This window comes from Anthonomus grandis, chromosome 17, assembly GCF_022605725.1.
Source record: "Anthonomus grandis grandis chromosome 17, icAntGran1.3, whole genome shotgun sequence".
In the NCBI taxonomy this organism is placed as follows: Eukaryota; Metazoa; Arthropoda; class Insecta; order Coleoptera; family Curculionidae; genus Anthonomus; species Anthonomus grandis.
In genome coordinates, this window is record NC_065562.1 from 5526886 (window position 1) to 5550349 (window position 23464).

General features: G+C 34.4%; 1 protein-coding gene across 1 annotated transcript in view; it reads right to left on the reverse strand.

Annotated features, from left to right (window-relative positions):
- LOC126746344 (zinc finger protein ZFP2-like) overlaps positions 1–23255 on the reverse strand; it is an 87101-nt gene extending 63846 nt beyond the window's left edge. Inside the window, exon 1 of the mRNA XM_050454565.1 lies at positions 22954–23255. Within this exon, the coding sequence (XP_050310522.1) occupies positions 22954–23118 (165 nt within the window). The 5' untranslated portion in view covers positions 23119–23255. The remainder of the gene's footprint in view (positions 1–22953) is intronic.
- Between the last annotated feature and the right edge of the window lie 209 nt (positions 23256–23464).

The window sequence follows — 23464 nt, forward strand, 5'->3', positions numbered from 1 at the left end:
AATATTTATCATTATGACTGTTTATACCCCTTCCACCTTCCGAAAAAGTTCAATTGATTAAATGGGTTTATGGAGGTAATTCGGTACAATGCAAGGATTTATAACTAGTAAATTTTGGAAATAGACTGATTCCTACCGAAAATAGATGATTCCCTGTGTTAAAACTATTTTAAATGTGTCAAATTTTGAGACATCTTTTTGCCTCCAAGAATGTAGAAATTGTCACATCAAAGCTTTGGGAAGGATCCAGGAGATAGAACGGCGGGAAGGAATGGTTTGTAGTGCTTTAATTTTGAATTGAAAACGATCGAGCAGAAGTGTTGGAGGAACTGAGTATGCGTCATAAAACTGTGAAGAGTATTTGCGGTTAGAATAAAAGAATTTTTAACAAATACTTTTCCTAACCGCCTTATTATTAGGACTGCCAATATTAAATGGCCTCTAAGATCTCCCGATTTGTCACCAAATGACTTTTATTTGTGGGGTTATCTTAAGGAGGCTGCTGATAAACATCATAATAGTAGATCAACGAATTTCAAGGAATTGAGAAACAAAATTGTTGAATCTGCCAATTCCGTTTTACCTCAAACTCTTTTGGAAGTAAGAAATAGCTTTTACGATAAGGTAACCTTTTGTTTAGCTAAAGAAGGAGGTCTTTTTGAGCCTTTTATTTAAAGAATTATTTTTTAGGGTTTTATTTCTGTTTTTTTTTATAATATTTAATATGCAATGCACAGCATAAAAAAATGTAATTACAAATCTATGCGGGTTTTACACACGTAATTCCTGCATTAGAAAAATATTAAACCAATGTCGCGCAATATTTTCTAAAATTTTGCCGCAAGAGATACAGCTTCCACAAACGTCAGACACCACAAAACATCTCCCTTTAGAAATGAAAAGGAATGGAACGAAAAGTTGTCCCCTCGATCGAAAGATGGCGCGGCACGTCATCGATTTGCCGTAAATTAGAAGCTGTTTTGTTTCATTCTTTCTCCAGTAGAGGCACTATTTTATATATATATATATATACACACCCTTAATGAATCACCTGGTACAACCTAGCCTCCCTAAGTGGTACGGTCTTAATAATTCAATGTTAATAATAAAAAGGTAATAACCAAAGAAGTAAGAAGTAACGTTTTAAATAACACAACACACCACACACGAGAGTACACCACTGGAGTACCCGAGATTATTGGATTTATAAATAGGTAGGTAAATTGTAATTCCTATTGGAAACTAAATATTAATGGGGGTAACAAGTTTATAGTATTTATTACTTCATATATTTTTTTTATTTAGTCTCTTGATTAAATGTCTACAGATTGAAAATTGCTTGACGTGAGGATTGAAATCGAATGACGTGAGGATGGCGATGGCAATGGCAGCCAGAACAGAAAGTCAATCGGGAAAAACCACGAACTTAATAAATATACCTGGACTACCAATTCAATGAAAAGTAAATGACCAGTACTAGGTGGCCGCCATGTTCCGTGATTGTGTCCTTTCGATGTTGATCGCTCTGACAAATTTCAGGTGTGCCAATTGTAGGGAAATAAAACAATTAAAGTTTTTGGAAGGTTATGTTTAAAAAAACAAAATAAAAAGTTACATTTAGTTAAAAGTAGATGCGATAAGATAGTTGCGTTATTAGATCTGAGTATTTTTCTTGTACTTCTTTAAGAATTTCGTTAAAATTTATGAAAGAAAGTAATCCTCACCTAAAATGGGACAAAGTTTAAATTAACTTGGGATAGATGCATGCACTTTAAAATATTTGTTTTATTATTCTGGTAAATTTGGATCTTCATTTAAATTTTTGCTTGTGTCTACTTAACAAATTTAGCTAAGAATACTTATATTTTCTTTCTATTTTTAATTTACTACTTCTACTTTCCTTATATCAATATATATATATATATATATATATATAATATATATGTATATGTATATATATATATATGTATATATATATATATATATATATTATATATATATATATATTATATATATAGTTTATATATATATATAACATATATATATATATATATATATATTTTCATAATATATATATATATATACATTTTCATAATATATATATATATTATTATGAAAATGTAAATACGTTAATTATTCTGCTAGTTTTTGTACAATTTTATTAGTATTCTGTAGTTAAAGTTGATTCGTAGGGTTTCTTTAGGGTTCTACTTACGTTTGGTTTATTATTTTCATCTATAGTGTTTAGTTTTTAAGTAGTTCATCTTGTTTGAGAGCCCCAATTTGGCCCCAATTTAGGTTATTTAGGTTATATTATTGTAAATCCCCGTAGTTCTAATTTTCTAGAATTTGTATACTTGCTTGCTTTGACTGTCAGTATTCTCCTAAAATTATTGGTCTCTTTGGGCAAAAACAATGAAGATAATTCTAAATATTTCGAAACTGTTCCATCGGGTTTTAAAAAGGACGCGCTTCGTGACAATTCATTCAGTTTTAATTGTTTAGTCAGTTTTTACCTTGGAAACAATTAAACGATAGTCAAGGCGAGTTAGGTTAGTGCTTTTGACGTTGACAATAAAAGTGTGTTCCCGAATTTCGTTACAATTGGTGTCAGAAGTAAAGGATATTTGGAAGCTCATTTTAGTGGATGCCTTTAACAAGAAGTCAGGTCAAGATGGAGACCGAGAAATTGATGGAGCTGCTATTAGGGAAGTTTGAAGCAAAAAGTAGAACAAGAAGAACGAGACCGTAAACAGAAGGAAGAACAAGAAGAACGAGACCGCAAACAAGAAGAGCGAGACAAGAAACAGGAAGATTTACTAAAGACAATTAAATCTGACCTGAAGAAGGAAAATGAAGACCTGATAAGGACCATGAAAGATGACCTAAAGAAAGAAAATGAAGACCTGATTCGAACCATGAAAGATGACTTACTTAATTTAAAAGATAATCTTAAAAAGGAGCAGGAGGAACGAGACAGAAAACAAGAGGAACGAGTTGTACAACTTAAAGAAGATCTGGAGAAGAATCAGAAACAATTAATGACTAACTTTAAAGCAACGGTAGAAGAAGAATTGGGGCAAGTACAAAAAAAGATCCAAGAACTAGAGATGAAAGTAAAACGGACTCCTCTTCATCCCGATCATGGAATGCAAACAATGATGAAAGTAAAGCCACCAAAATTCGACGGCAAAGAAGCATGGAGTACCTATTTGAATCAATTTGAGGCCGCTGCTAGGGGAAATCGCTGGGATAACGAAGAAAAGGCAATCAATCTTAAGCTAAGCCTTAGAGGAGAAGCTACAGAAATATTAAGAATGGTGCCATCTGAGGATCAGCTCAATTTCGACGTACTAGTGCGTACCTTAGAGATGAGATACGGTGAAGCCCATCTACAACAAGTGTACCAGGCTCAATTGAAATCTAGAAGACAACAACCCGAGGAAGGACTCCAACAGTTGAGGCCGATGTTGCTCGAGTAGTAAATCTGGCTTACCCTTCAGCCCCAACAGAGTTCCGAGAACAAATTTCTATAAATTGTTTTATTGACGGAGTTCGAGATCCAGATACTAACCACGCTCTAAGGATGGCTCATCATAAAAGTATATCAGAAGCTTTGGCCCATGGACTAGAGTATGAGGCAGCTTTTCAAGCAACTAGAAGGCAGACACGAATAAGACAAATCAGAACTTCGGAAAGTGATCTCGAAGACCGCCTAAAGAAGATTGAATCATTATTAGCGAGGAAACCTAAAAGACCATTGCAATGCTGGAATTGCAATGAGGAGGGGCACCTTAAACGTCAATGCCCCAAGCCTTTAAGAGATCCAAGGAACCAGGAAAACTTCAACTTCAAGCTGGCTGGGTGCTACCAAGCCCCACGTATACGACTAAACCGGCTGCCACATCCTGGAGAGAGCTTGGTAGTACCGGGAAAAATATGCGGCCGTGAATGTGAGATGGTAGTGGATACAGGATCAAGTCATACTATCGTGAAGCCGAACATCGTAGCACACTGTAGGCTTTCAGCACCACGCAATTTAATTCTGGAGTCTGCAAATGAAAAAAGGATCCCGATTCTTGGATTACATGAAGCTACAGTTACAATTGGCTTAACAACATTCCAACAGCCAGTACTAGTGGCAGAAATCATGGATGATGTCATATTAGGATTAGATGTTATGAATGCTCAGCAGTTTAAAATGGATGTATATAACCGGATATTGACGACGAGAAATGAAGAGACTTTTATGCACCACCTATATGAAGATAAAGTAAATACCAGGGTCGTTAAGTTATTCAAGGATGTTACTATACCAGGAAATTCAGAGGTGGTGGTTTATGCTACAACTGGAGGAAAAGAGGGAGAAACTGTTTTGATTGAGCCCATGGAAAACTGCAAACTATATGGTCAAGGAATTTTTCCAGCCAAGACGTTATCTACGCAGAAGAAATCTACTGTTTTGGTTCGAATGGTAAATTTAAAAGGATATGATCAACACCTGAAACAAGGAGAGAACATTGGCGTATGCGCTGAAGTAGTGGCAGTCATGAAAAATGCTGATAGAAGTCGTTATTCAAACAGACCTTTTCCTGTATGTTTACATAACCTATTTGAAGAATCTTCTGCCAATTTAACCATGGACCAGTGTAGTAAATTGCGACGTCTTCTTGAAGAAAATCAAGATGTGTTTTCCTTGCACGATAAAGACCTGGGAAGAACTGATTTGGTGCAGCATCGAATTAACACTGGAGACAATGCTCCGATTAAACAAGCACCTCGAAGAATTCCGATAGCTAAACAAGGAGAAGTTTCCTCAATGCTTCAAGAAATGAGGACACAAGGAGTGATAGAACCTTCTTAGAGTCCTTGGACATCTCCAGTTGTGCTAGTGAAGAAAAAGGATGGATCCACTAGATTTTGTGTAGACTATCGGCGACTGAATGATATTACCAAGAAAGACAGTTATCCCCTACCAAGAATTGACGACACCCTGGACAGGCTATCAGGTTCACAATGGTTCTCAACACTCGATCTAAAGAGTGGATACTGGCAGGTAAAAATGCACCCAGAAGATAAGGAAAAGACCGCATTCTCGACTGGAACAGGACTTTGGCAGTTTACAGTAATGCCTTTTGGACTCTGCAATGCTCCAGCTACCTTTGAGAGACTTATGGACACAGTTTTACGTGGAATGACTTGGGAATCATGTTTAGCTTATCTGGATGACGTTATCATACTGGGGAAAACATTTGAAGATCATTTGAAGAATATTCAAAAGGTATTTGTTAAACTGCGAGAGGCCAACCTGAAGCTAAGTCCTAAAAAATGTTGCTTATTTCAAAAAGAAGTTCGATACCTTGGCCATGTAATATCAGAAAAAGGTGTCAAGACTGATCCAGATAAAGTAGAGACAATCGAAAAATGGCCACGACCCACTGACAAACACCAGTTAAGAAGCTTTCTGGGCCTTTGTACCTATTACAGAAGATTTGTAAAAAATTTCGCTAATCTTGCAAAGCCTCTACACAAGCTCACGGAGGACAAAATGGTATTTAGTTGGTCAATAGACTGTGAAAAATCATTTCAACGGTTAAAAAGAGCACTATGCACATCTCCAACTTTAACATATCCGATTCCTGGACAAACTTTTATTTTGGATACCGATGCGAGTAATGTTGGAATTGGGGCCGTTCTATCACAAAAATATGAAGATGGCGAGCAAGTGATAGCTTATTTCAGTAAAACGTTATCAAAACCAGAAAGAAACTATTGTGTCACCAGACGAGAACTATTGGCAGCAGTAAAAGCTATTGAATATTTCCATAAATATTTGTATGGTCAACGATTTATCCTTAGAACCGACCATGCTTCGTTGAAATGGCTGTTTCAGTTTAAAAACCCCGAAGGACAAATAGCAAGATGGCTTCAACGATTACAAGAGTATGACTTTACAATAAAACATAGGAAAGGCGCATATCGCCAAAATGCCGATGCTTTATCGAGAAGACCCTGTATTGAAACATGTCAACATTGTTTTAAAAAGGAATCAAAACAGCATCCAGAGATATTTACTTGTAATCGTATTGGCCTTCACAGTTCTAAAGAGTGGGATGTAGCTAGTTTAATCCAAGATCAGTGTGATGACCCAGTATTTGGTCTTATTTACGAACTGAAATCTCGAGAAATTTCAAAACCAGAATGGGAAGACATTTCTGACAAACCTCCAGAACTTAAAGCTTATTGGTCTCAATGGAATTCATTGGTTATAAAAGATGGATTTTTAAAAAGAGTCTGGGAGAGCGTAGATGGAAAAGAAAAGACATATCTGACAGTCCTTCCTCGAAAACGGATTCCGGAAGTTCTTGAAGCTGTTCATGGCGGTGTCGGCGGAGGACATTTTGGAGTTAGTAAGACCTTGGCAAAAGTTAGAGAACGGTTTTACTGGCTGAACAGTCATCAAGATGCTGAACGCTGGTGCCGACAGTGTGAGCAGTGTTCGTCAAGCAAGGGCCCAAGAACCCGGACAAGAGGAAAGATGATGCAGTATCTTGTTGGTGCACCCTTTGAACGAATTGCCATAGACGTAGCAGGACCCTTTCCTACTAGTAGCTCCGGAAACCGATATGCTCTTGTTGCTATGGATTACTTTAGTAAGTGGCCCGAGGTTTATCCGATTCCAAACCAAGAAGCAACGACAGTAGCTGAAGTGCTGTTCCAGAACTGAATTTGTCGATTTGGTGTACCCAGAGAGATACATTCAGACCAAGGAAGGAACTTTGAGTCACAAATATTCCAACAAGTATGCCAGTTGCTGGGAATCAATAAGACCCGTACAACCCCACTACACCCTCAGTCTGATGGAATGGTTGAAAGATTTAACCGCACATTTGAAACCTTTTTAAGGATGGTAGTAAACTCTAAGCAAACCGACTGGGATACCTGTATACAACCATTCCTATTGGCATATTGTTCTTCTATCCACAAGTCAACTGGAAAAAGCCCGGCAAAAGTTGTCTACGGTGATGAACTTCGTTTACCTTTGGACATTATTACTGGAAGACCCCATAAGTCTAAAACCCTTGAGGAGTACGTCGACCATTTACAAGAGCGTTTACAAATTGTTCACGAACAAGCACGGGATAAAATTCATCTAGAAAGTAACAGAATGAAATCACGTTATGACATAAAGGAAAATTCTACCGGTTTTAATCCTGGGGATAAAGTCTGATTATACAATCCACGGAGGACGAAGGGCAAGTCACCAAAGCTCCAGAAGGATTGGGAAGGTCCATTCAATGTGGTCACCAGAATCAACGACGTGGTGTACCGTGTCCAGCGACATCCGACAGCGAAGATGAAAATTGTAAACATCGTCCGGCTAGCGCCCTATCATGACTCAGGTGGTCCCATGTTTAATCGGGACGATCAAACTTGAGAGGGGAGCAGTATTATGAAAATGTAAATACGTTAATTATTCTGCTAGTTTTTGTACAATTTTATTAGTATTCTGTAGTTAAAGTTGATTCGTAGGGTTTCTTTAGGGTTCTACTTACGTTTGGTTTATTATTTTCATCTATAGTGTTTAGTTTTTAAGTAGTTCATCTTGTTTGAGAGCCCCATTTTGGCCCCAATTTAGGTTATTTAGGTTATATTATTGTAAATCCCTGTAGTTCTAATTTTCTAGAATTTGTATACTTGCTTGCTTTGACTGTCAGTATTCTCCTAAAATTATTGGTCTCTTTGGGCAAAAACAATGAAGATAATTCTAAATATTTTGAAACTGTTCCATCGGGGTTTAAAAAGGACGCGCTTCGTGACAATTCATTCAGTTTTAATTGTTTAGTCAGTTTTTACCTTGGAAACAATTAAACGACAGTCAAGGCGAGTTAGGTTAGTGCTTTTGACGTTGACAATAAAAGTGTGTTCCCGAATTTCGTTACAATATATATATGTGTTTGAATCTAATAATAAAGCAAAACCCACGATTTGTGAACTTATGAACCAGTTAGAATTAAAGAAGTACATAAAATCTTAACAAGATCTTAAAGCAAAAACCCATTTATAAGATCTTTCTGAGAAAGATGCAATTATTGCTAATCTTTATAAACAGATCCATTGCCAGGAGTCAGACATTGATAGATTAAACGCCGCATGTATAAGACAACGACGCCTAACGTCTGATTTGGAAGGAGAGGAAAAGGATTCTGAGAAGAAAATGGTAGTTATTAAAACAAAAAAAAAACAGGAAGCTATCAATTTGAGAAAAATTTTGTATGATTAGCAACAAAAAAAAACACTCAGAAAGGAAAATTGTCTTAAAATTTGAGACAATTCTGAAAATTCAAAAGGATATTGCGGATTTCTACGAATTGAGCAGAAACATGGTTTCTACCATCAGGCATTTGAATTCGAAACCAATTTCTATTTAAATGAGATTGTATTGTTAAGAAATAATATAGGCAATAACCATACATCATCAGAGAGTGTCCCTAAGAAATCTACCTCTAATAGAGAACAAAAAATGCTCCTCAGAAACCTCAGCTATGTCCCCGCTTTGCGCGTCAAATGTTAAGTTTATATAAGGAATTATATGTTGCGACAAATAAGGGAACTTTTAATGATAAATGAAAAAAAACCAAATTGTTATATTGGGTGATCAATCTGTTTATAGGTTTAAAAACAATATTATTAACCATGCATCAATATTAAGCCAAATGCATTTAGTAATCAAATAACAGATAGATTAATGTGTCTAACAAATAATTTATCCTTTAATGACTGATTGTAAGCGCAGGTTTAAATAATTTAAATAAACACAAGTTTCCCTCATTCAAAGATCTCAATCAAAAGCTGAGAAAATCAACACTAAATACAAACATTGCTTTGGTCTCAATTCTATTTATAAAACATAATAGAGAATTTAATAAACGCATATATAAGTTTAGTTGTAGATTAAGTGAGTATGCTAGTAGACTTAACAAAATTACTCCTGGCCAAATAATATATATGGATTTTAATAATGTAAATTTCTCTGATAATTTAGTAAGCAATATTACAAATTGCTCTAATCATAATAAAGCTTTCAAGTTTATAAACACTGTTGACATTGGCCAGTATGTAGTTGATAGCATCATAGATGAATCTTCAAAAATTTTCAAAGTTCCGATGATGATCCGTTTCTACTAAGCTCATTTGATAGACTTGTGGATACACCCGCTATTAAATCTTCCTTTTTAATAAAAGCTTCTACCATAATTACTTTACCCTAGTATTTCTTAATAATCAGTCTGTGCGTTCAAAAGTAAGTGAATTAGAACGATTTTCAGAATCAGTAAATTTTCCTAATGTTTTGATTCTTGCTGAACACTGGTTGAGGTCTGATGAGCCTATAGATATCCCTGGCTATGTGTTCCAAATTCTCACGCAGGCGATTTGCGCATGGTGGTATACTTATTATGATGGAAAATTCTTTTGTAATCTTAATCCCATCTGGTTTTTTAAATTTATTTCTGGACAACCTAGAAATGTTATAAAGTGAAATTTCGGTCAATGGATAATTTTGACTGGCGATCTAAATCTACATTTTCTAGAAAGATGTAACGGATCTAATCAAGAGCTATTTAACTTATTAAATTCATTCAATTTTAAGATGCACGTTCATCAGCCAACCGGGTCTTCAGCATTTTCTTCCTCAATAATAGGTTAGTTTTTTACAAATTTTAACCAAAACGACAATCAGTGTAAAACTATCAATGCCGGTTTATCTGACCATCAGGCGATAGTGGGGCTTATGAAAGTTGATAGTGGAACTAATAAAAATAAGTTTAGACGCGATGGACTTGAAGCTGAAGTAAAACATCTTTATTTCATACACTGACTATGAGAGTAAGAGAGAAAGAAAATGTGCGCGCGCACGGCTCTATCTTGCTCCTACAGTAATATACGAACCGTAGTTCCCTCTCTTTCTATCTCTACTAACTCATATGTCCTTCTCAACTACTATTCGCCTCGCCCGATCACACTTTTGGTAACGCATTCGCCAGCTTACTCCCCAACTCAAGCGTGCGTAAAAAAGTTTTACTTACAAAAAATTAAATAGAAAACCTTGGTATACTAAAGGTCTACGAGTATCTGGAAGAAATATGCACTCTCTTCACTAGATAAGGAATTACTCTATGAACAATGCCTCATTTTTAAATTATTTAAATAGATACCATAGGATCTACAGAAACTTGATTAACATGGCTAAGTAGACCTACTATCAAAGCAGAATAAATAAATCCTGCAATAGAGCAAGAGAATCTTGGAAAATTATAAATGACCAAGGGACAAAAATAATGTCTTTGTTCCTCCAAGCACCTATTAGATTGCAATATCCTCAATTTGTTCTACTGTAATGTTGCTAGTAAGCTTTCAGCAAATTTCTCAAAGGAAATAGACTCCAGGAGCTATCTAAAGAATGTTGTAGTGGCTAAATCTTTCTTTTTTGCTCCAACAAATAAATATGCGCTTAAAAGCTTGTTAAATAATATAATTAACAAATGTTCATTGTTAATTATATTATTTAACATTTATTGTTGCAGCTTTTGGCTAAGCCAATTAACTGTTTATTTGTGTCTGGCGGTTTCCCGGATTGCTTAAAGAGAGTAATGATTATTCCTCTTTAGAAGGTACACAACTATCCTGCTAATTTTAGACCCATAGTGTTATTGCCTACTTTGGCCAAGATTGTGGAATGTCTTGTTAAGGTAAGGATGGTTTCATTCTTAAATAGGCTTGGCCTGTTAAGCTTTCAATATTTTGGCTTTCGTAAATCTATAAGCACGAAAGATGTTTTCTTTGATTCTCTAGAACACCTTTATAACAGGTGAGGTTACGGCAGTGGTGTTCTGTGACTTGTCAAAGGCACTTGACTGTATGAGCCACAGAGTGCTGCTGACGAAATTAGAGCTGTATGATTTTAGGCGAACTGCCCTTAAATGGTTTCATTCTTATCTTTCAAATCGCGTTCAGGCAGTTAAGTTTAATGGTGATAGCTCTAAGGAACTAAATATAGTAGCTGTAGATTTCATGTTTTTTACCTTTTATAAAAGTAAATATAAATGTAGGTGTGCCGCAGGGATTAGTGCTTGGTCCTCTGCTTTACCTCATTTTCATCTTCCACAATTACAGGTATCTGGCAAATTTACATTATTTGCAGATGACACCACTATCCTTTGGAATGACTCAGGTGTTACTTAAATGGAGGCTAATATAAGAACAGATTTGCTGAAAATAAAAGACTGGTGTGACGCAAAGTCTTTGACATTCAATGTTTCTAAGACCAATATTCTTAATTTCAAATGTAAAACCAATGGTATTTATCTGAACAAAGAACACAATGAAATGGTGGAAAAATGATTCCACCCTTTAGTAAGTTTTTGGCTCTTTCAATAGATAAATCTCTTAAATTTGAACCAAATTGCAATTTTATGGAAAAAGGTTTTGTCTGGCTGTTATGCACTTCGAGTTATTGCTACTATACTAAAATTTTGCATTGCCAGATGTGCATATTTTGCGATTATTGAGTCCGATCTTTGATATGGAATCTGCTCTTGGGGTTCATTCAATATAAATATGAACTAGAATTAGGCATTAGTATAACACTCGACAAAATTACCTACTGAGGCTACCGATTCATCACTCTGAACTTTTATGTGGCTCTATTGTATATTGTACCTCCAACAACATTATTTAATAATATTCCACTAGAAATAAGAAAACTGAAAAAATCATAAATATAACAACAAAGGAATTTCCTGCCAGTAAAGCTTACTATAGTTTAAAGAAATTTTTTAATAATTAGCATTTAAGTTTTCTTTATCGTTTACATTTCAATCTAGTTCTATTGTAACTTATGTGAATTGTAGAATTATATTATGGTTTGGCATTGTCTACAACTTCTATGTTTATATTGACAATAAAGCATTTTTTGAGTTTGAGTTTATTGCTTCTTGAAAAAATTTCAAAACCCGTTAATTTTTATAATGGAGAAATCTTTTAAGCTTTATTTTAAAAATAAAATTTTCACCAACCACACGCAGGGGTGAGCTTCATCCCTTTAATGTAAATAGGGTTAAACTTCATGTGATACCTCAATTTGATGGTCATCAAATTCTCTTTTCAAAAGGTTCAATAATAAAATAAAGAATATTTTGAATATATAATGTAATGAGCATTTAGCAAAGTAAAAAGAAAAAAAAGACCCGAAATATAAATTTTGTTTATAATTTATTGTTTATGTCAAAAAGTGCTCAAGGTGTTGGCCTCCTGCATATACAGGGTGTATAATATTTAAGCAACCATGAGAAAATTATCGCGCTTTAAAGTATAAAAAACCGTGTATGTAGCGCCCTCTACAAGTGCGAACCCTCGTAAAATTAAATTTGATTTTACCATATCAAAAAACCCCCAGGTGCCAATTTTCATTCAAATATCTGCATAACTACCAAAATTATTAAGAAAAAACATAAACACCCTGTATCTTAGAAATTAAGCATTTGCGGACGTAGGTTTATAGGGACTTTTTTTATTTTTAAGCAAGGAAACTTTCCTGAATTTTTTAGCAATATTAATGAAACACCCTGTATAATACAATAATAAATATTTTCCAAAATACTCCAAGCTCAGTAATTGTTATGGATAATCGTCCTTACTATTTGAGAATTTTAAATAAAATACCAAATACTGGTTTTAAAAAAATAAATATCATAACATGAAGATTAAGATCATTCCTGTCTTTGACAAAGGCTATTAAAAAAGAAGTTTTTAATTAACAGCCCCTCCTTAGAAAGCCTTTTGTTTTAATGGCTGAAAACAAAGTCTACCTCTTTGTGTCCGGTTTTAAACCAGATGTTGAGGAAGAACAATACAAGAACATGTAAAAATCAACACTGGGATTGGATTGAGGTAAAATGCTACAAAATGAAGACCAGGAAGCAACAATACATTGGCTCTTTTAAGCTTGGCGAAATGGCCATAATCATTTTCTGCACATTCAAACGAGGTCAGTCAAGAGGAATTCTCTGACTATCAGCAACAAGAACAGGTGATCCATAAATATAAGAACCTTAATTTATTGCATCAGAATATACAATGTGTGCGTAATAAATGTAATGAAATCGAATTATTTTTAAATACTTTAGTTGAGGAACAGCATATATTATGTCTAACAGAGCATTGGTTAAGAGCAAGTGAGGTAGATTTCTTAAAAATTGATAAGTTTAACTTAGTATCTAGCTATGCACGTGAAAAAAAGAAGCATGGAGGGACATGCATATTAGTAAATGAAAAAATCACAGGATTTAAAGACATTAAAAAAATCAGAGTGTAGCATTGAAGGTCAAGGTGAATTTTGCGCTGTTATAGGTAAAGAAAAAAATTTAATTATTATTTGCATATATCGCACATGTCTGGGTGATTTTAAGATTTTTTTGGAAAATGTATTTTTTTTTTTTTTTTTTTTTAATATATCAACGGGCTTTGGCCCAATATTACAAAAAAAATATAAGAATAATAATTGGATGATTAAACTAACTAACCTAACCTAACATACAATTAAAGCTTAGAATATAAAGATTACCTATAACTTGGAACAATACTTATAGTTAACACAAAGGACAATTACCATCACAATTCACAACACCTTATAGTTCTAGTTTAAGACAGCATTATCAATTAATAAGATTTAATTTCTCAATGAACCCTGTGCGCCCCTCAAAGCAATCAATTACATCAGAATACTGATTAGCCAGCCTAACAGTCCTTGCCAGAAAAGAATTGTGACAATAATTTGTGCGGTGTGATTGGCTGTAAAAAGAAGTAAATTCCCTTGTTGACCTAGGTGGAGCATAAAGACCTATTTTATTAAGAAGTGCAGGACAAAAGCTTTGAGAGTGAAGGATGTTGTAAAATACTTTCAAATCTTTATGCCTACGACGAGTTTCAAGACTTCTCAAATTCAATGAGGCTTCCATTTGCTGGTAGTCAAACTCATCCTGATAATTTATAGGTACTCCATTTTGCTTAAAGGCAATATATCTTAAGAATTTATGTTGTACACTTTCAATCTTATGGATATGATTATTATAGTATGGAGACCAAATACAGGAACTGAATTCTAAATGTGGACGCACAAGTGCACAAAAAAATGAAGTCATTAGAATAATAAACTCTCTAAAAAATAAGAAATCAGTTGGACATGATAACATTCCTGTGTCTATTCTGAGGAAGGTGGCAGACATAATAAGCCTGCCACTAACCCATATATTGAATTTAATGCTTGAAAAAGGGGTACTTCCAGACAGAAAAAGCTCTTATTAGGGCAATTTATAAAAAAGGTGAGGGTGACAAGTTTGACAACTATCGTCCTGTATCACTCCTTTCGAATATAAGTAAAATCTTTGAAAGAGTTATATGTTCAAGGATGATTGATATTTATCAGGCTTTGGAGCAAATACTAGTGTCTTTAAATAATGGCAAGGTGACTACAGCCATGCTTCTAGATCTATCCAAGGCTTTTGACAGTGTGGACCATGGCGTACTTTGCTCAAAACTTAAATGATGTGGTATCAGGGGGGTGGCATTGGACTTGATTGTGTCATACCAGCAGGCAAGCGGCGCTTACAGCGTACCATGCCTATGTCCAATGGAATAATATTCTGGGGCAACTCTGTGTTTTTGAACAGAATTTTTATTTTGCAAAAGAGGTAGTTTTTATTTTGGTATGGACTATCGTGATAGCTGTAGAGGAGTATTTAAAGATACTGGCATTCTTACAATGTACAGTCTTTATATTCTGGAATCTATTAAGTTTCTAATTAATAACATTTCATTTTTTTCTGATAGAAAAAGACAACATCAATATGAAGCCAGGTTTAAGGACAATCTAATAATTAAGAAACCAAACATTGTCTTATACATTCTAAAGATCTGGAATGTACTCCCTCTTTCCTTTAGGCAGTTACCTCCCAGTAAGCTTGTTTGTAGGCTCAGGGCATTTTTGGGGGACAGAGCATACTATGGTATTGATGAGTTTTTTCAGGATGGTGACATGCATGAAGCACAAATAAAATCTAGATCTAGAATAGGCTTACTTTAGAATCAGTTTCAGTTTTTATTCTGTTCTGTTTGTGGTTGTATTGCTGTCAATGATGTTTTGAAATTGTAATTGTCATTATCTATTTTATTTATTTAAATGTATTTTTTTTGCAAAGTTTTAAATTTTTCTAAGTTATTTTTATTAATTATAGCTAATATTTTAGGACACAGTCCATATCCCATCTGGGGTCTTATAATGTTACGATTATTGTATGTAACATTGTAATATATTGTAATATTATGTTTTTTGGGCTGAATAAAGAATAAATTTAAAAAAAAATAATATCTAATATGTATATCTATTTAGTATTGATATTACTATGTCAATATTTTGAAACAATAAAATGATTTATTATTATTATTAATTAGCTTGAAAAATGAATATCTTATTAACAATATTCCCAAAATCAAAACATTGTTTTAAGATTCTCATTATATTATTCTCAATTTAACTCCTTTGAACTGTTTGGTGTACACTTAAAAAAAAGCTTTGAAACATTTCAGCAACTTTAAGTTAGTGTAGTAGTTATTCAATACAACCACCGAGTCGTTTCAAAACTCGAAAGTGATATATCGAAAAGTTGTGTCAAAACACCTAACTAAAGTTGATGATTATACAGTTTTACCACTCATACTACAAGTAATAATTCAATCTTAAGATAACAATTCTAGTTCTGAAGAATATTAAATATTGCTATCTATATAAGTATTATAAATTCCTTTTCTTTAACTATAGTAAATAAAGAGCACTACATAATCTTCACAATATAAAAAGGTATGCTTAGTGTAGTCATATAATTGATATATTATTTTGTAAATCGTAGTGCATAACGCGTACATCGTTAAGCACCACGATTTACAAAATAGTTGAAAGTTGATGTTTTAATAATTACTCATATTATGACAAGAAGAAAACTACCTCTGAAACGAGTATATGAGAATTTAAAAAGGGATACAATTCAGCATTGGTTTTAGTGCTAGATAACATTGTTTCGGCATCTCATAAGGTCTTGTCTCTATCTTTGTACTTGGGACCATCCATTGCTTTGGCTAAACTAAAATTTAAGAGTTTTCAAAAGGGCTTCTAGACTTTTTACGTATAGGTTTTATATTGGTGGGCACTCATCTGATGTAATCTTAATTAAATCAGGGGTAGTACCTTAAGTATCTATATTAAATATGTTACCGTTTATTCTTTACAGTAGAGATATTATCAACTCTATTGAAAATTGTCAAAGTTAAAGTCAAAAATAGCTTATTTGTTATGTAACATCATCTGTTGTTAACAAAGCATTATATAAAACCTTAAAGATAGTTGACAACATAATCTTTTACAAAAATTTTAACAATTCTTCCATACATAGAATATACCCAATACACACCCAAAGAAAAGGTAGTAAGAAGTCACATTATGCTGCGCGAAACTCTTCACTGTCAAAAAATTGTATTTAAAAACTCGTCTAGAGAATAAAATGCTTTAGCAAGCAAAAGTTTCTTTATATTTTTCCTAAAACGTTTTTCACAATTTATTAGCCTTATATAAAGGGGTAGGTGGTTAAAAAGCCTTCTGCCCCCATACACAAAAGAGGACTTAATCTGCTCACTTTTTGGGATAGGCAGAGGTAAAGAGAAGGTTGTTCGGAGATTGTTGATTTTTTTTTTAAGACAAACAGTCCCTAAAATAAAAAGGCATGGCAATGGCAGGACAGAGTGTTTTAAAAATAATGGCCTAATGGCCGAAAGGGAGCTGCACACATGTAGCGTATGGCTCTTTTTTGCAAAATAAATAGAGAGCTGAACAAATATTGAGAGCACACACCCCAAAACACAATACCATATCTCAGATGAGACTCAATAAGAGCATGGTAGGCAATTTTAGCCACATCAAGTCCCAGAGAATGTGTTATTACTCTAATAGCATAACAGTTGGATGATAACTTCCCTATTAAAGAGGAGATATGATTTTCAAATTTTAATTGCTTATCAATCGTCAGGCCCAAAAATTTGCATGTTTCAGAAGGACTTATTGTTTCATTTTGCAAAGTGACAGTTCCAAGGTTACATTTAAAAGTTAAAATATTAGTTTTGGAAATATTAAAAGTTAATCTATTAGATTCACACCATGACTTTACAAGAATTAAATCTTCATCAACGATATTCTTTAACCTCTTGGTGTCAGTGTCATGCCAAAGTAATGTTGTATCATCCACAAAGATAGTAAATTTGCCCCTAATTGGAATTTGAGAGATATCATTGACATACAGCAGGAACAATATTGGTCCAAGAACAGAACCCCCGCATCCATATCTAGCCGGGATGACATATCATTGTCAAAGAATACCCTTTGTGTTCTTCCAGATAGGTAAGAACAAAACCAGTCGAGAGCAACTCCTCTGAATCCATAGGTTTCTAGCTTCTGCAGCAGTATTCTGTGACTTACACAGTCAAAAGCCTTAGATAAGTCACAGAACACCACCGCCGCACTCTCCGCAGCGTTCAACCCCATATACAGACTCTCCAAAAAATTGAAAATAGCATCAGATGTACCCAGTTTTACCCTTTCACCCTTAAATAATGGTATAACCAAGGCATCCTTGAGTAAATGTGGAAAGGACCCACTTGAAAGTGAAACATTTATCACCTCAGCCAAAGAATCAAGGGTTGGTAGCGGTAGCGCTATTAGGACCTTTAGTGACAGCCCATCCCATCCAGAGGAGTTCTTATTTTTCATCGAGGATAGAGCTTCCATTATTTCACTAGAATCTGTTAGGGTGATCTAAATGCTGTCAGGGTGATCCTTGGTAGTACAGACGATGTTAGGCTTGTTTTGAAGAACAAATTGAAGACTGTCGGTAAATTCTTCATCGAGACAGACATGACGCCTCGGCAGCGCAATGAGCTTATGGCAGCCAGATCGGAGTTAAAGCGACGCAAAGAGGAAGGAGAAAATAATCTTTATATAAGATACATCAATGGTTCCCCCAGAATTGTAGCAAAAAACTAGATTCGCCTTTATTTTCACATGCTAGTGATGCCCACTTAACTTGTTTTTATCAAAATGTTTGTGGTCTTAACACTAAAACCGAGACTTTTTTTCTTGCCGCCATTGCTCAGGATTTTCACACCATATGCATCACCGAGACATGGTTGAGGCCAGAGATATCTAGTGGTGAAATATTTCCAAAGACTTATGTTTACCGGTCGGACCGAAAATTTGAATCCGTAATTGCCACACGAGGTGGCGGAGTTCTCTGTGGAGTTTCTAAAAACATTGTGTCTCAAAAAAATTAATTTATCTGATTTTTGCAACAGTATTGCGCCCTCTATCGATGTTGTTGGCTGTAAATTTACTATTAGGTTACAGATATTTTACATGATTGTTTTGTACATCCCCTCTTTAATTTTCGAGCAATTTCTGGATCAGTTTACACTTTTAATATCAAAGCTAAACCATAATGTAATAATAGTGGGCGATTTTAACGTGTCTGATTTCTCTATTAACTCACCTACAGGTAATCATTTTAGTCAAAAGTCTATTGCTGTGAATAATTTTGCTAACACTTTTAATCTTGTTCAGTGTAATCACATCCTAAACTATAATAACAGACTATTGGATCTTGTTTTATCTAACTTCACCTGTACTGTTTCGCGTAGTGACGTGCCTTTTGTCTTGGAGGATTTGCATCACCCTGCACTGGAAATTGATTTTACCGTCTCAGGCCAACGTGTCCATAATTTTCAGCTCAATAAAAACTTATCTCATTCTTTTAATTTTAGAAAGGCCAACTTCCATCTCCTTTATGACTCGATCCTTGAAGCTGACTGGTCTACTGTGTATTTATCCTCTAACCTTAATGATGCATGTGGAGCCCTATATGATATATTGAATGGCATATTGGCCCCACACATTCCTCTTAAGCAGCAACGCAAAAGAAGATTTCCAAATTATTATTCTCGAGAATTGATTAGGAACATTTATAGGAAAGAAAAGGCTTTCAAGGACTTTAAAATGTACAATTCTCCATTCTTTCAAAATAAATTCCATTCTCTTAGACGCCTTATCAAACTACAAATATGCAATGAATATAAGTTGTATATATCAAACACCGAAAGGAATATTTCTTTGGACCCATCTAGCTTTTGGAATTTTATTGGTTCTAAGAAGGCTGGCACCAGGATTCCTGGTATGATGAGGCTACCCGATGACGTGGTAATTAAAGACCCACAAGACATAGTTGATGCTTTTGCACTGTTCTTTGGTGAGACATTTATACAATCAAATTTCATTAACCATTCGTCGACGTCTGATAATGTGCCCCACCTTGACATTTCCAACGTTGATGCTTCCCAGATTATTTTGGCCAGTAAAAAACTCAAAAATAAGTTAACATCTGGTGTAGACGGTGTGCCTAGCTTCTTAGTTAAAGATTGAATTGGTGTCCTGGCTGATCCGCTGACCTACATTTTAAACTTAATACTGTCAACAGAACAAATCCCTGAAATTTGGAAGACTGCTAAAATAATACCTATTTTAAAAGCTGGGGACTCTGATCAAATCGTGAACTACAGGCCAATCTCATTACTCTGTAACTTCTCAAAAATTTTCGAAATTATCCTGAATCGGTCGCTATGTAGTCACGCAAAAGAACTCTCTGTAGACCAGCATGGATTTTTTAGCGGGCGATCTTGTGTTACTAACCTATCCTCTCTGTCTAGCCACATCTGTGAATCACTTGATGTTAATACTCAAGTCGATGTTATTTATACCGACTTCCAAAAAGCCTTTGATTGGATAGATCACTATATTTTGCTGCATAAATTAACTCAGTATGGTTTTTCAGGGAGATTATTTAATTTATTTCATTCCTACTTGATTGGTGGATCTCAATATGTTGAATATGAGGGCTTTAAATTGAAACTTTTTAACGTAACGTCGGGTGTGCCACAGGGCTCGAACCTGGGTCCGCTCCTGTTTAGTTTTTTTATAAATAACTTGATTGAGTCACTCACTTGTCATAGGCTGGCTTTTGCCGATGATTTGAAGCTATATTTAAATGTACATGGTTTGGAGGATTGTGTTTTTCTTCAGAACTGTCTAAATACATTGGAGGTATGGTGCGCTGTTAACAGGTTAGGCTTGAATGCGGCTAAGTGTAGTGGGGTCAGTTACTCTAGATCAAAAACACCCTTAAATTTTAATTACTTTATTAATGATACTATTTTGAGTAGATTAGAGCAAATTACTGATCTTGGTATAACCTTTGACTCTGAATTTACATTCGTTCCACACTTCAATAACTTAGTCAAGTCAGCCCTGAGAAGGCTTGGGTTCATAATTAGAAGTTCTCAGAGTTTTACTTTGGAATCTACATTAAAACTGCTTTTCTGTTGCTTTGTGAGATCAAAACTGGAGTTTGGCTGCATTATATGGAACCCGCTCTATCAGAATCATGTTGGTCTCCTTGAATCTGTTCAGCATAGATTTGCTAAGTTTTTGGCCTTCAGGCAGGATGGCATATATCCGGTAAGACGGTTTGATCATCGGCAACTATTGGAACACTTCAATCTACAACCATTACATCTCAGAAGAATGATCTTCTCTGTAAAACTCCTGCATGGGTTACTGAATGGATTCATTGATAGTCCTGTACTTCTTTCTGGTGTACGTTTCATGGTGCCTAGGCTTAATGCTAGACATCCCCCAACATTCTTTCTGCCAAGGCCTCATACTAACATCCTGTTGAAATCTCCACTATATACAATATGCGCTATATTTAATCGGATCTGTCACATGTGAGATATAAATTTCTCTCCAGTTCATGTGATTGTCGATATCTTGGTGGATCATTACTCTTGGGATTAGGGCCCATGTGTTTAAGTTATAGTTAGTAGGTGTTTAAGTTATAGTTAGTAGGTATATTGCAGTTAATTTAATTTAATTTTGTTGAATATGTGATTATCTTGTTAAACTTTTATAATTGGGTTTTTATATCATATTAATAGTTATTTGTTCTAATTTTTTGGATAACTTTTGAGAATGTGACTTTACTTTACTCTTTTTCTTTTCTTTTCATTCTTTTAGGTTTGTTTGTGTGTGTTTTTTTTAACTATATTTTTCATTGTTTTGCAACTGTTTCCTGTTATTGGGCAAGTTGCCTGTTGGAAATAAAGGCTTATTATTATTATTAATCTGTTGGTCTAAAGAAAAATGTTTCAGGCACCTTAATGTTGTGTAAGTATGAGCGCGGATCTCTTACAGACTGAGGCAATAATATTGATAGACCCAAAGCAACACCCTGGAAAAAATGATTGAGTGTTTCAGCCTACACCGTGCTATTAGAAACAGAAGGGTTCACACGTTCACCTCGTAAGTCATTAACAATTTTCCAAGACTCTCTAGACTTATTTCATGATTGGTTTATTTTAGTTAAGTAGTATAAGTTTTTTGCCAATTTCACTGTATCGCGATAAATTTTGCGATATCTATTAAAGTAGGATATGAATCTGGAGTTGTCTAGGGCAAACTTTCTTATGGAGTGCAAACACCGAAGATTTTTACCAGAAATTAAGAGACCCCCGCTATACCAGGGTCTTCTCCTTTTTTCCCTAATTGTCATCATGGGGAAAGTTGACTCAAAAACATCCACTAAAGTTGAATGGAAACTCTCAAAAGGATCACCGTTGTCAAGTATGATACCATTCCAGTCTATTGAATTAAAACATTCTTTAAATTTACAGAAATTTTTTCAACCTCCGCACTTTTTTTTTCTTGAGGTACACTTTTTTTCACTTAGAAGAAAGGAACATAATACGGCCTCATGATCAGACAACCCGGCATTTACAATTCTACATGCAACCTGCTTTTCACAGAGAGTAGAGCAAACATAATCTAAAAGTGATGCGAGTAGTTTGCATGTAAACTTAAATTAAAAGATTTCAGCACTCTATATATCGACAAATGATTGTATACATCGACAAATGATAGATATCAACAATGAGTTATTGCAGTCTAAAAAATTTACATTAATGTCACCTGTCAATATTAGTAATGCATTTACCAATATTTGGCTTAAAATGTTATATAATTTATCAATAAAACTAGTAAAATTACTCGAGGGTGACCTGTAAAGGCCTAAAATGTACAAATTTAATTCTTTAGAATAAACAATGCAAAATTCAAAAGTTTTTTCTTCCAGGAGATACTCAAACTTGGTTATATCAACAAAGTTATATCTGTCTAAAAGCTTATTCTCTATTAATATCAAAGTTCCACAATGATTATACTGAGTACGGGAATAGATGGATGCGAGAGCATAACTTTCTATAAAAAAAGATTCACCCTGTTTGAGCTAATATTCAGTCAAAACAACAATGACAGGGTTATCTTCACATGCTAAAAATAAAGAGAGTTCATCAGATTTATTTCTGACTGACTGAATATTTAAAAGGGCTAAAGCAAAAATGTGAAGCAGTGGCTCAGGATTGAAGAGAGACTCGACTTTATTTCTCCCTTAATATGTAAAACAGAAATGTTTCACAAGAACATATTAGTAGGGTGTCAATTATGTGCTTTGCAGGTGCAAGAAACGAGGTTTATTAAAAGAAAACCTTCAAATAAGTCTTCTGTGTTAAACTATAAGATGTCTGGGGGGAAAGAATTTTAGTGCCATCAAATATTTTACTGTGATATCTTTAGATTATTAAAGATAACAAATTAAAAACATAATTTAACAATATAACTAGTATAAGTGGATTCCTGATGGGACCCCTCCTGTGAGCCTAATAAAAAAATATAAAGGTACTTGAGCTTACCTGAATCTTAGTAAAATTCATAAGCATATCAGCAATCAGGATATCATTACCCCCTGTAGAACTCTCTGGTAAGAAAATTGACCTCATATCATTGCTTTCATTTAAACAAGTCCTACACAACTTATTAATGTCTATATGCACTACTTCTGCTTTAATTATTTCCATTTCGAATAGAAAAATGGAAGCAAAGAAGAAAATTATTGAGTAAGTTAATAAATAGTTAATAAAATTAAAGTACCCAATTTTCAATACTTTTACCCCAATATTAGGATATTCATTCCCATTCCCACCGTAAATAAATAAACAATGGAATATCGTTATTGTCAATGACAAAAGACAGAAGAGACCGAAGGCTCATTTGGAAGGCGATTGTGATCGCGATTGCGACGGTTGCTATCAGTGTTGCCAGGTGAAATAAAATTAAATCATGAAAAATGTAACCAAAAATCATGAGTTTTGGAAAAAAAATCATGAGATGGCGTTTTAAGCCTTATTTAAAAAAAAAACATAC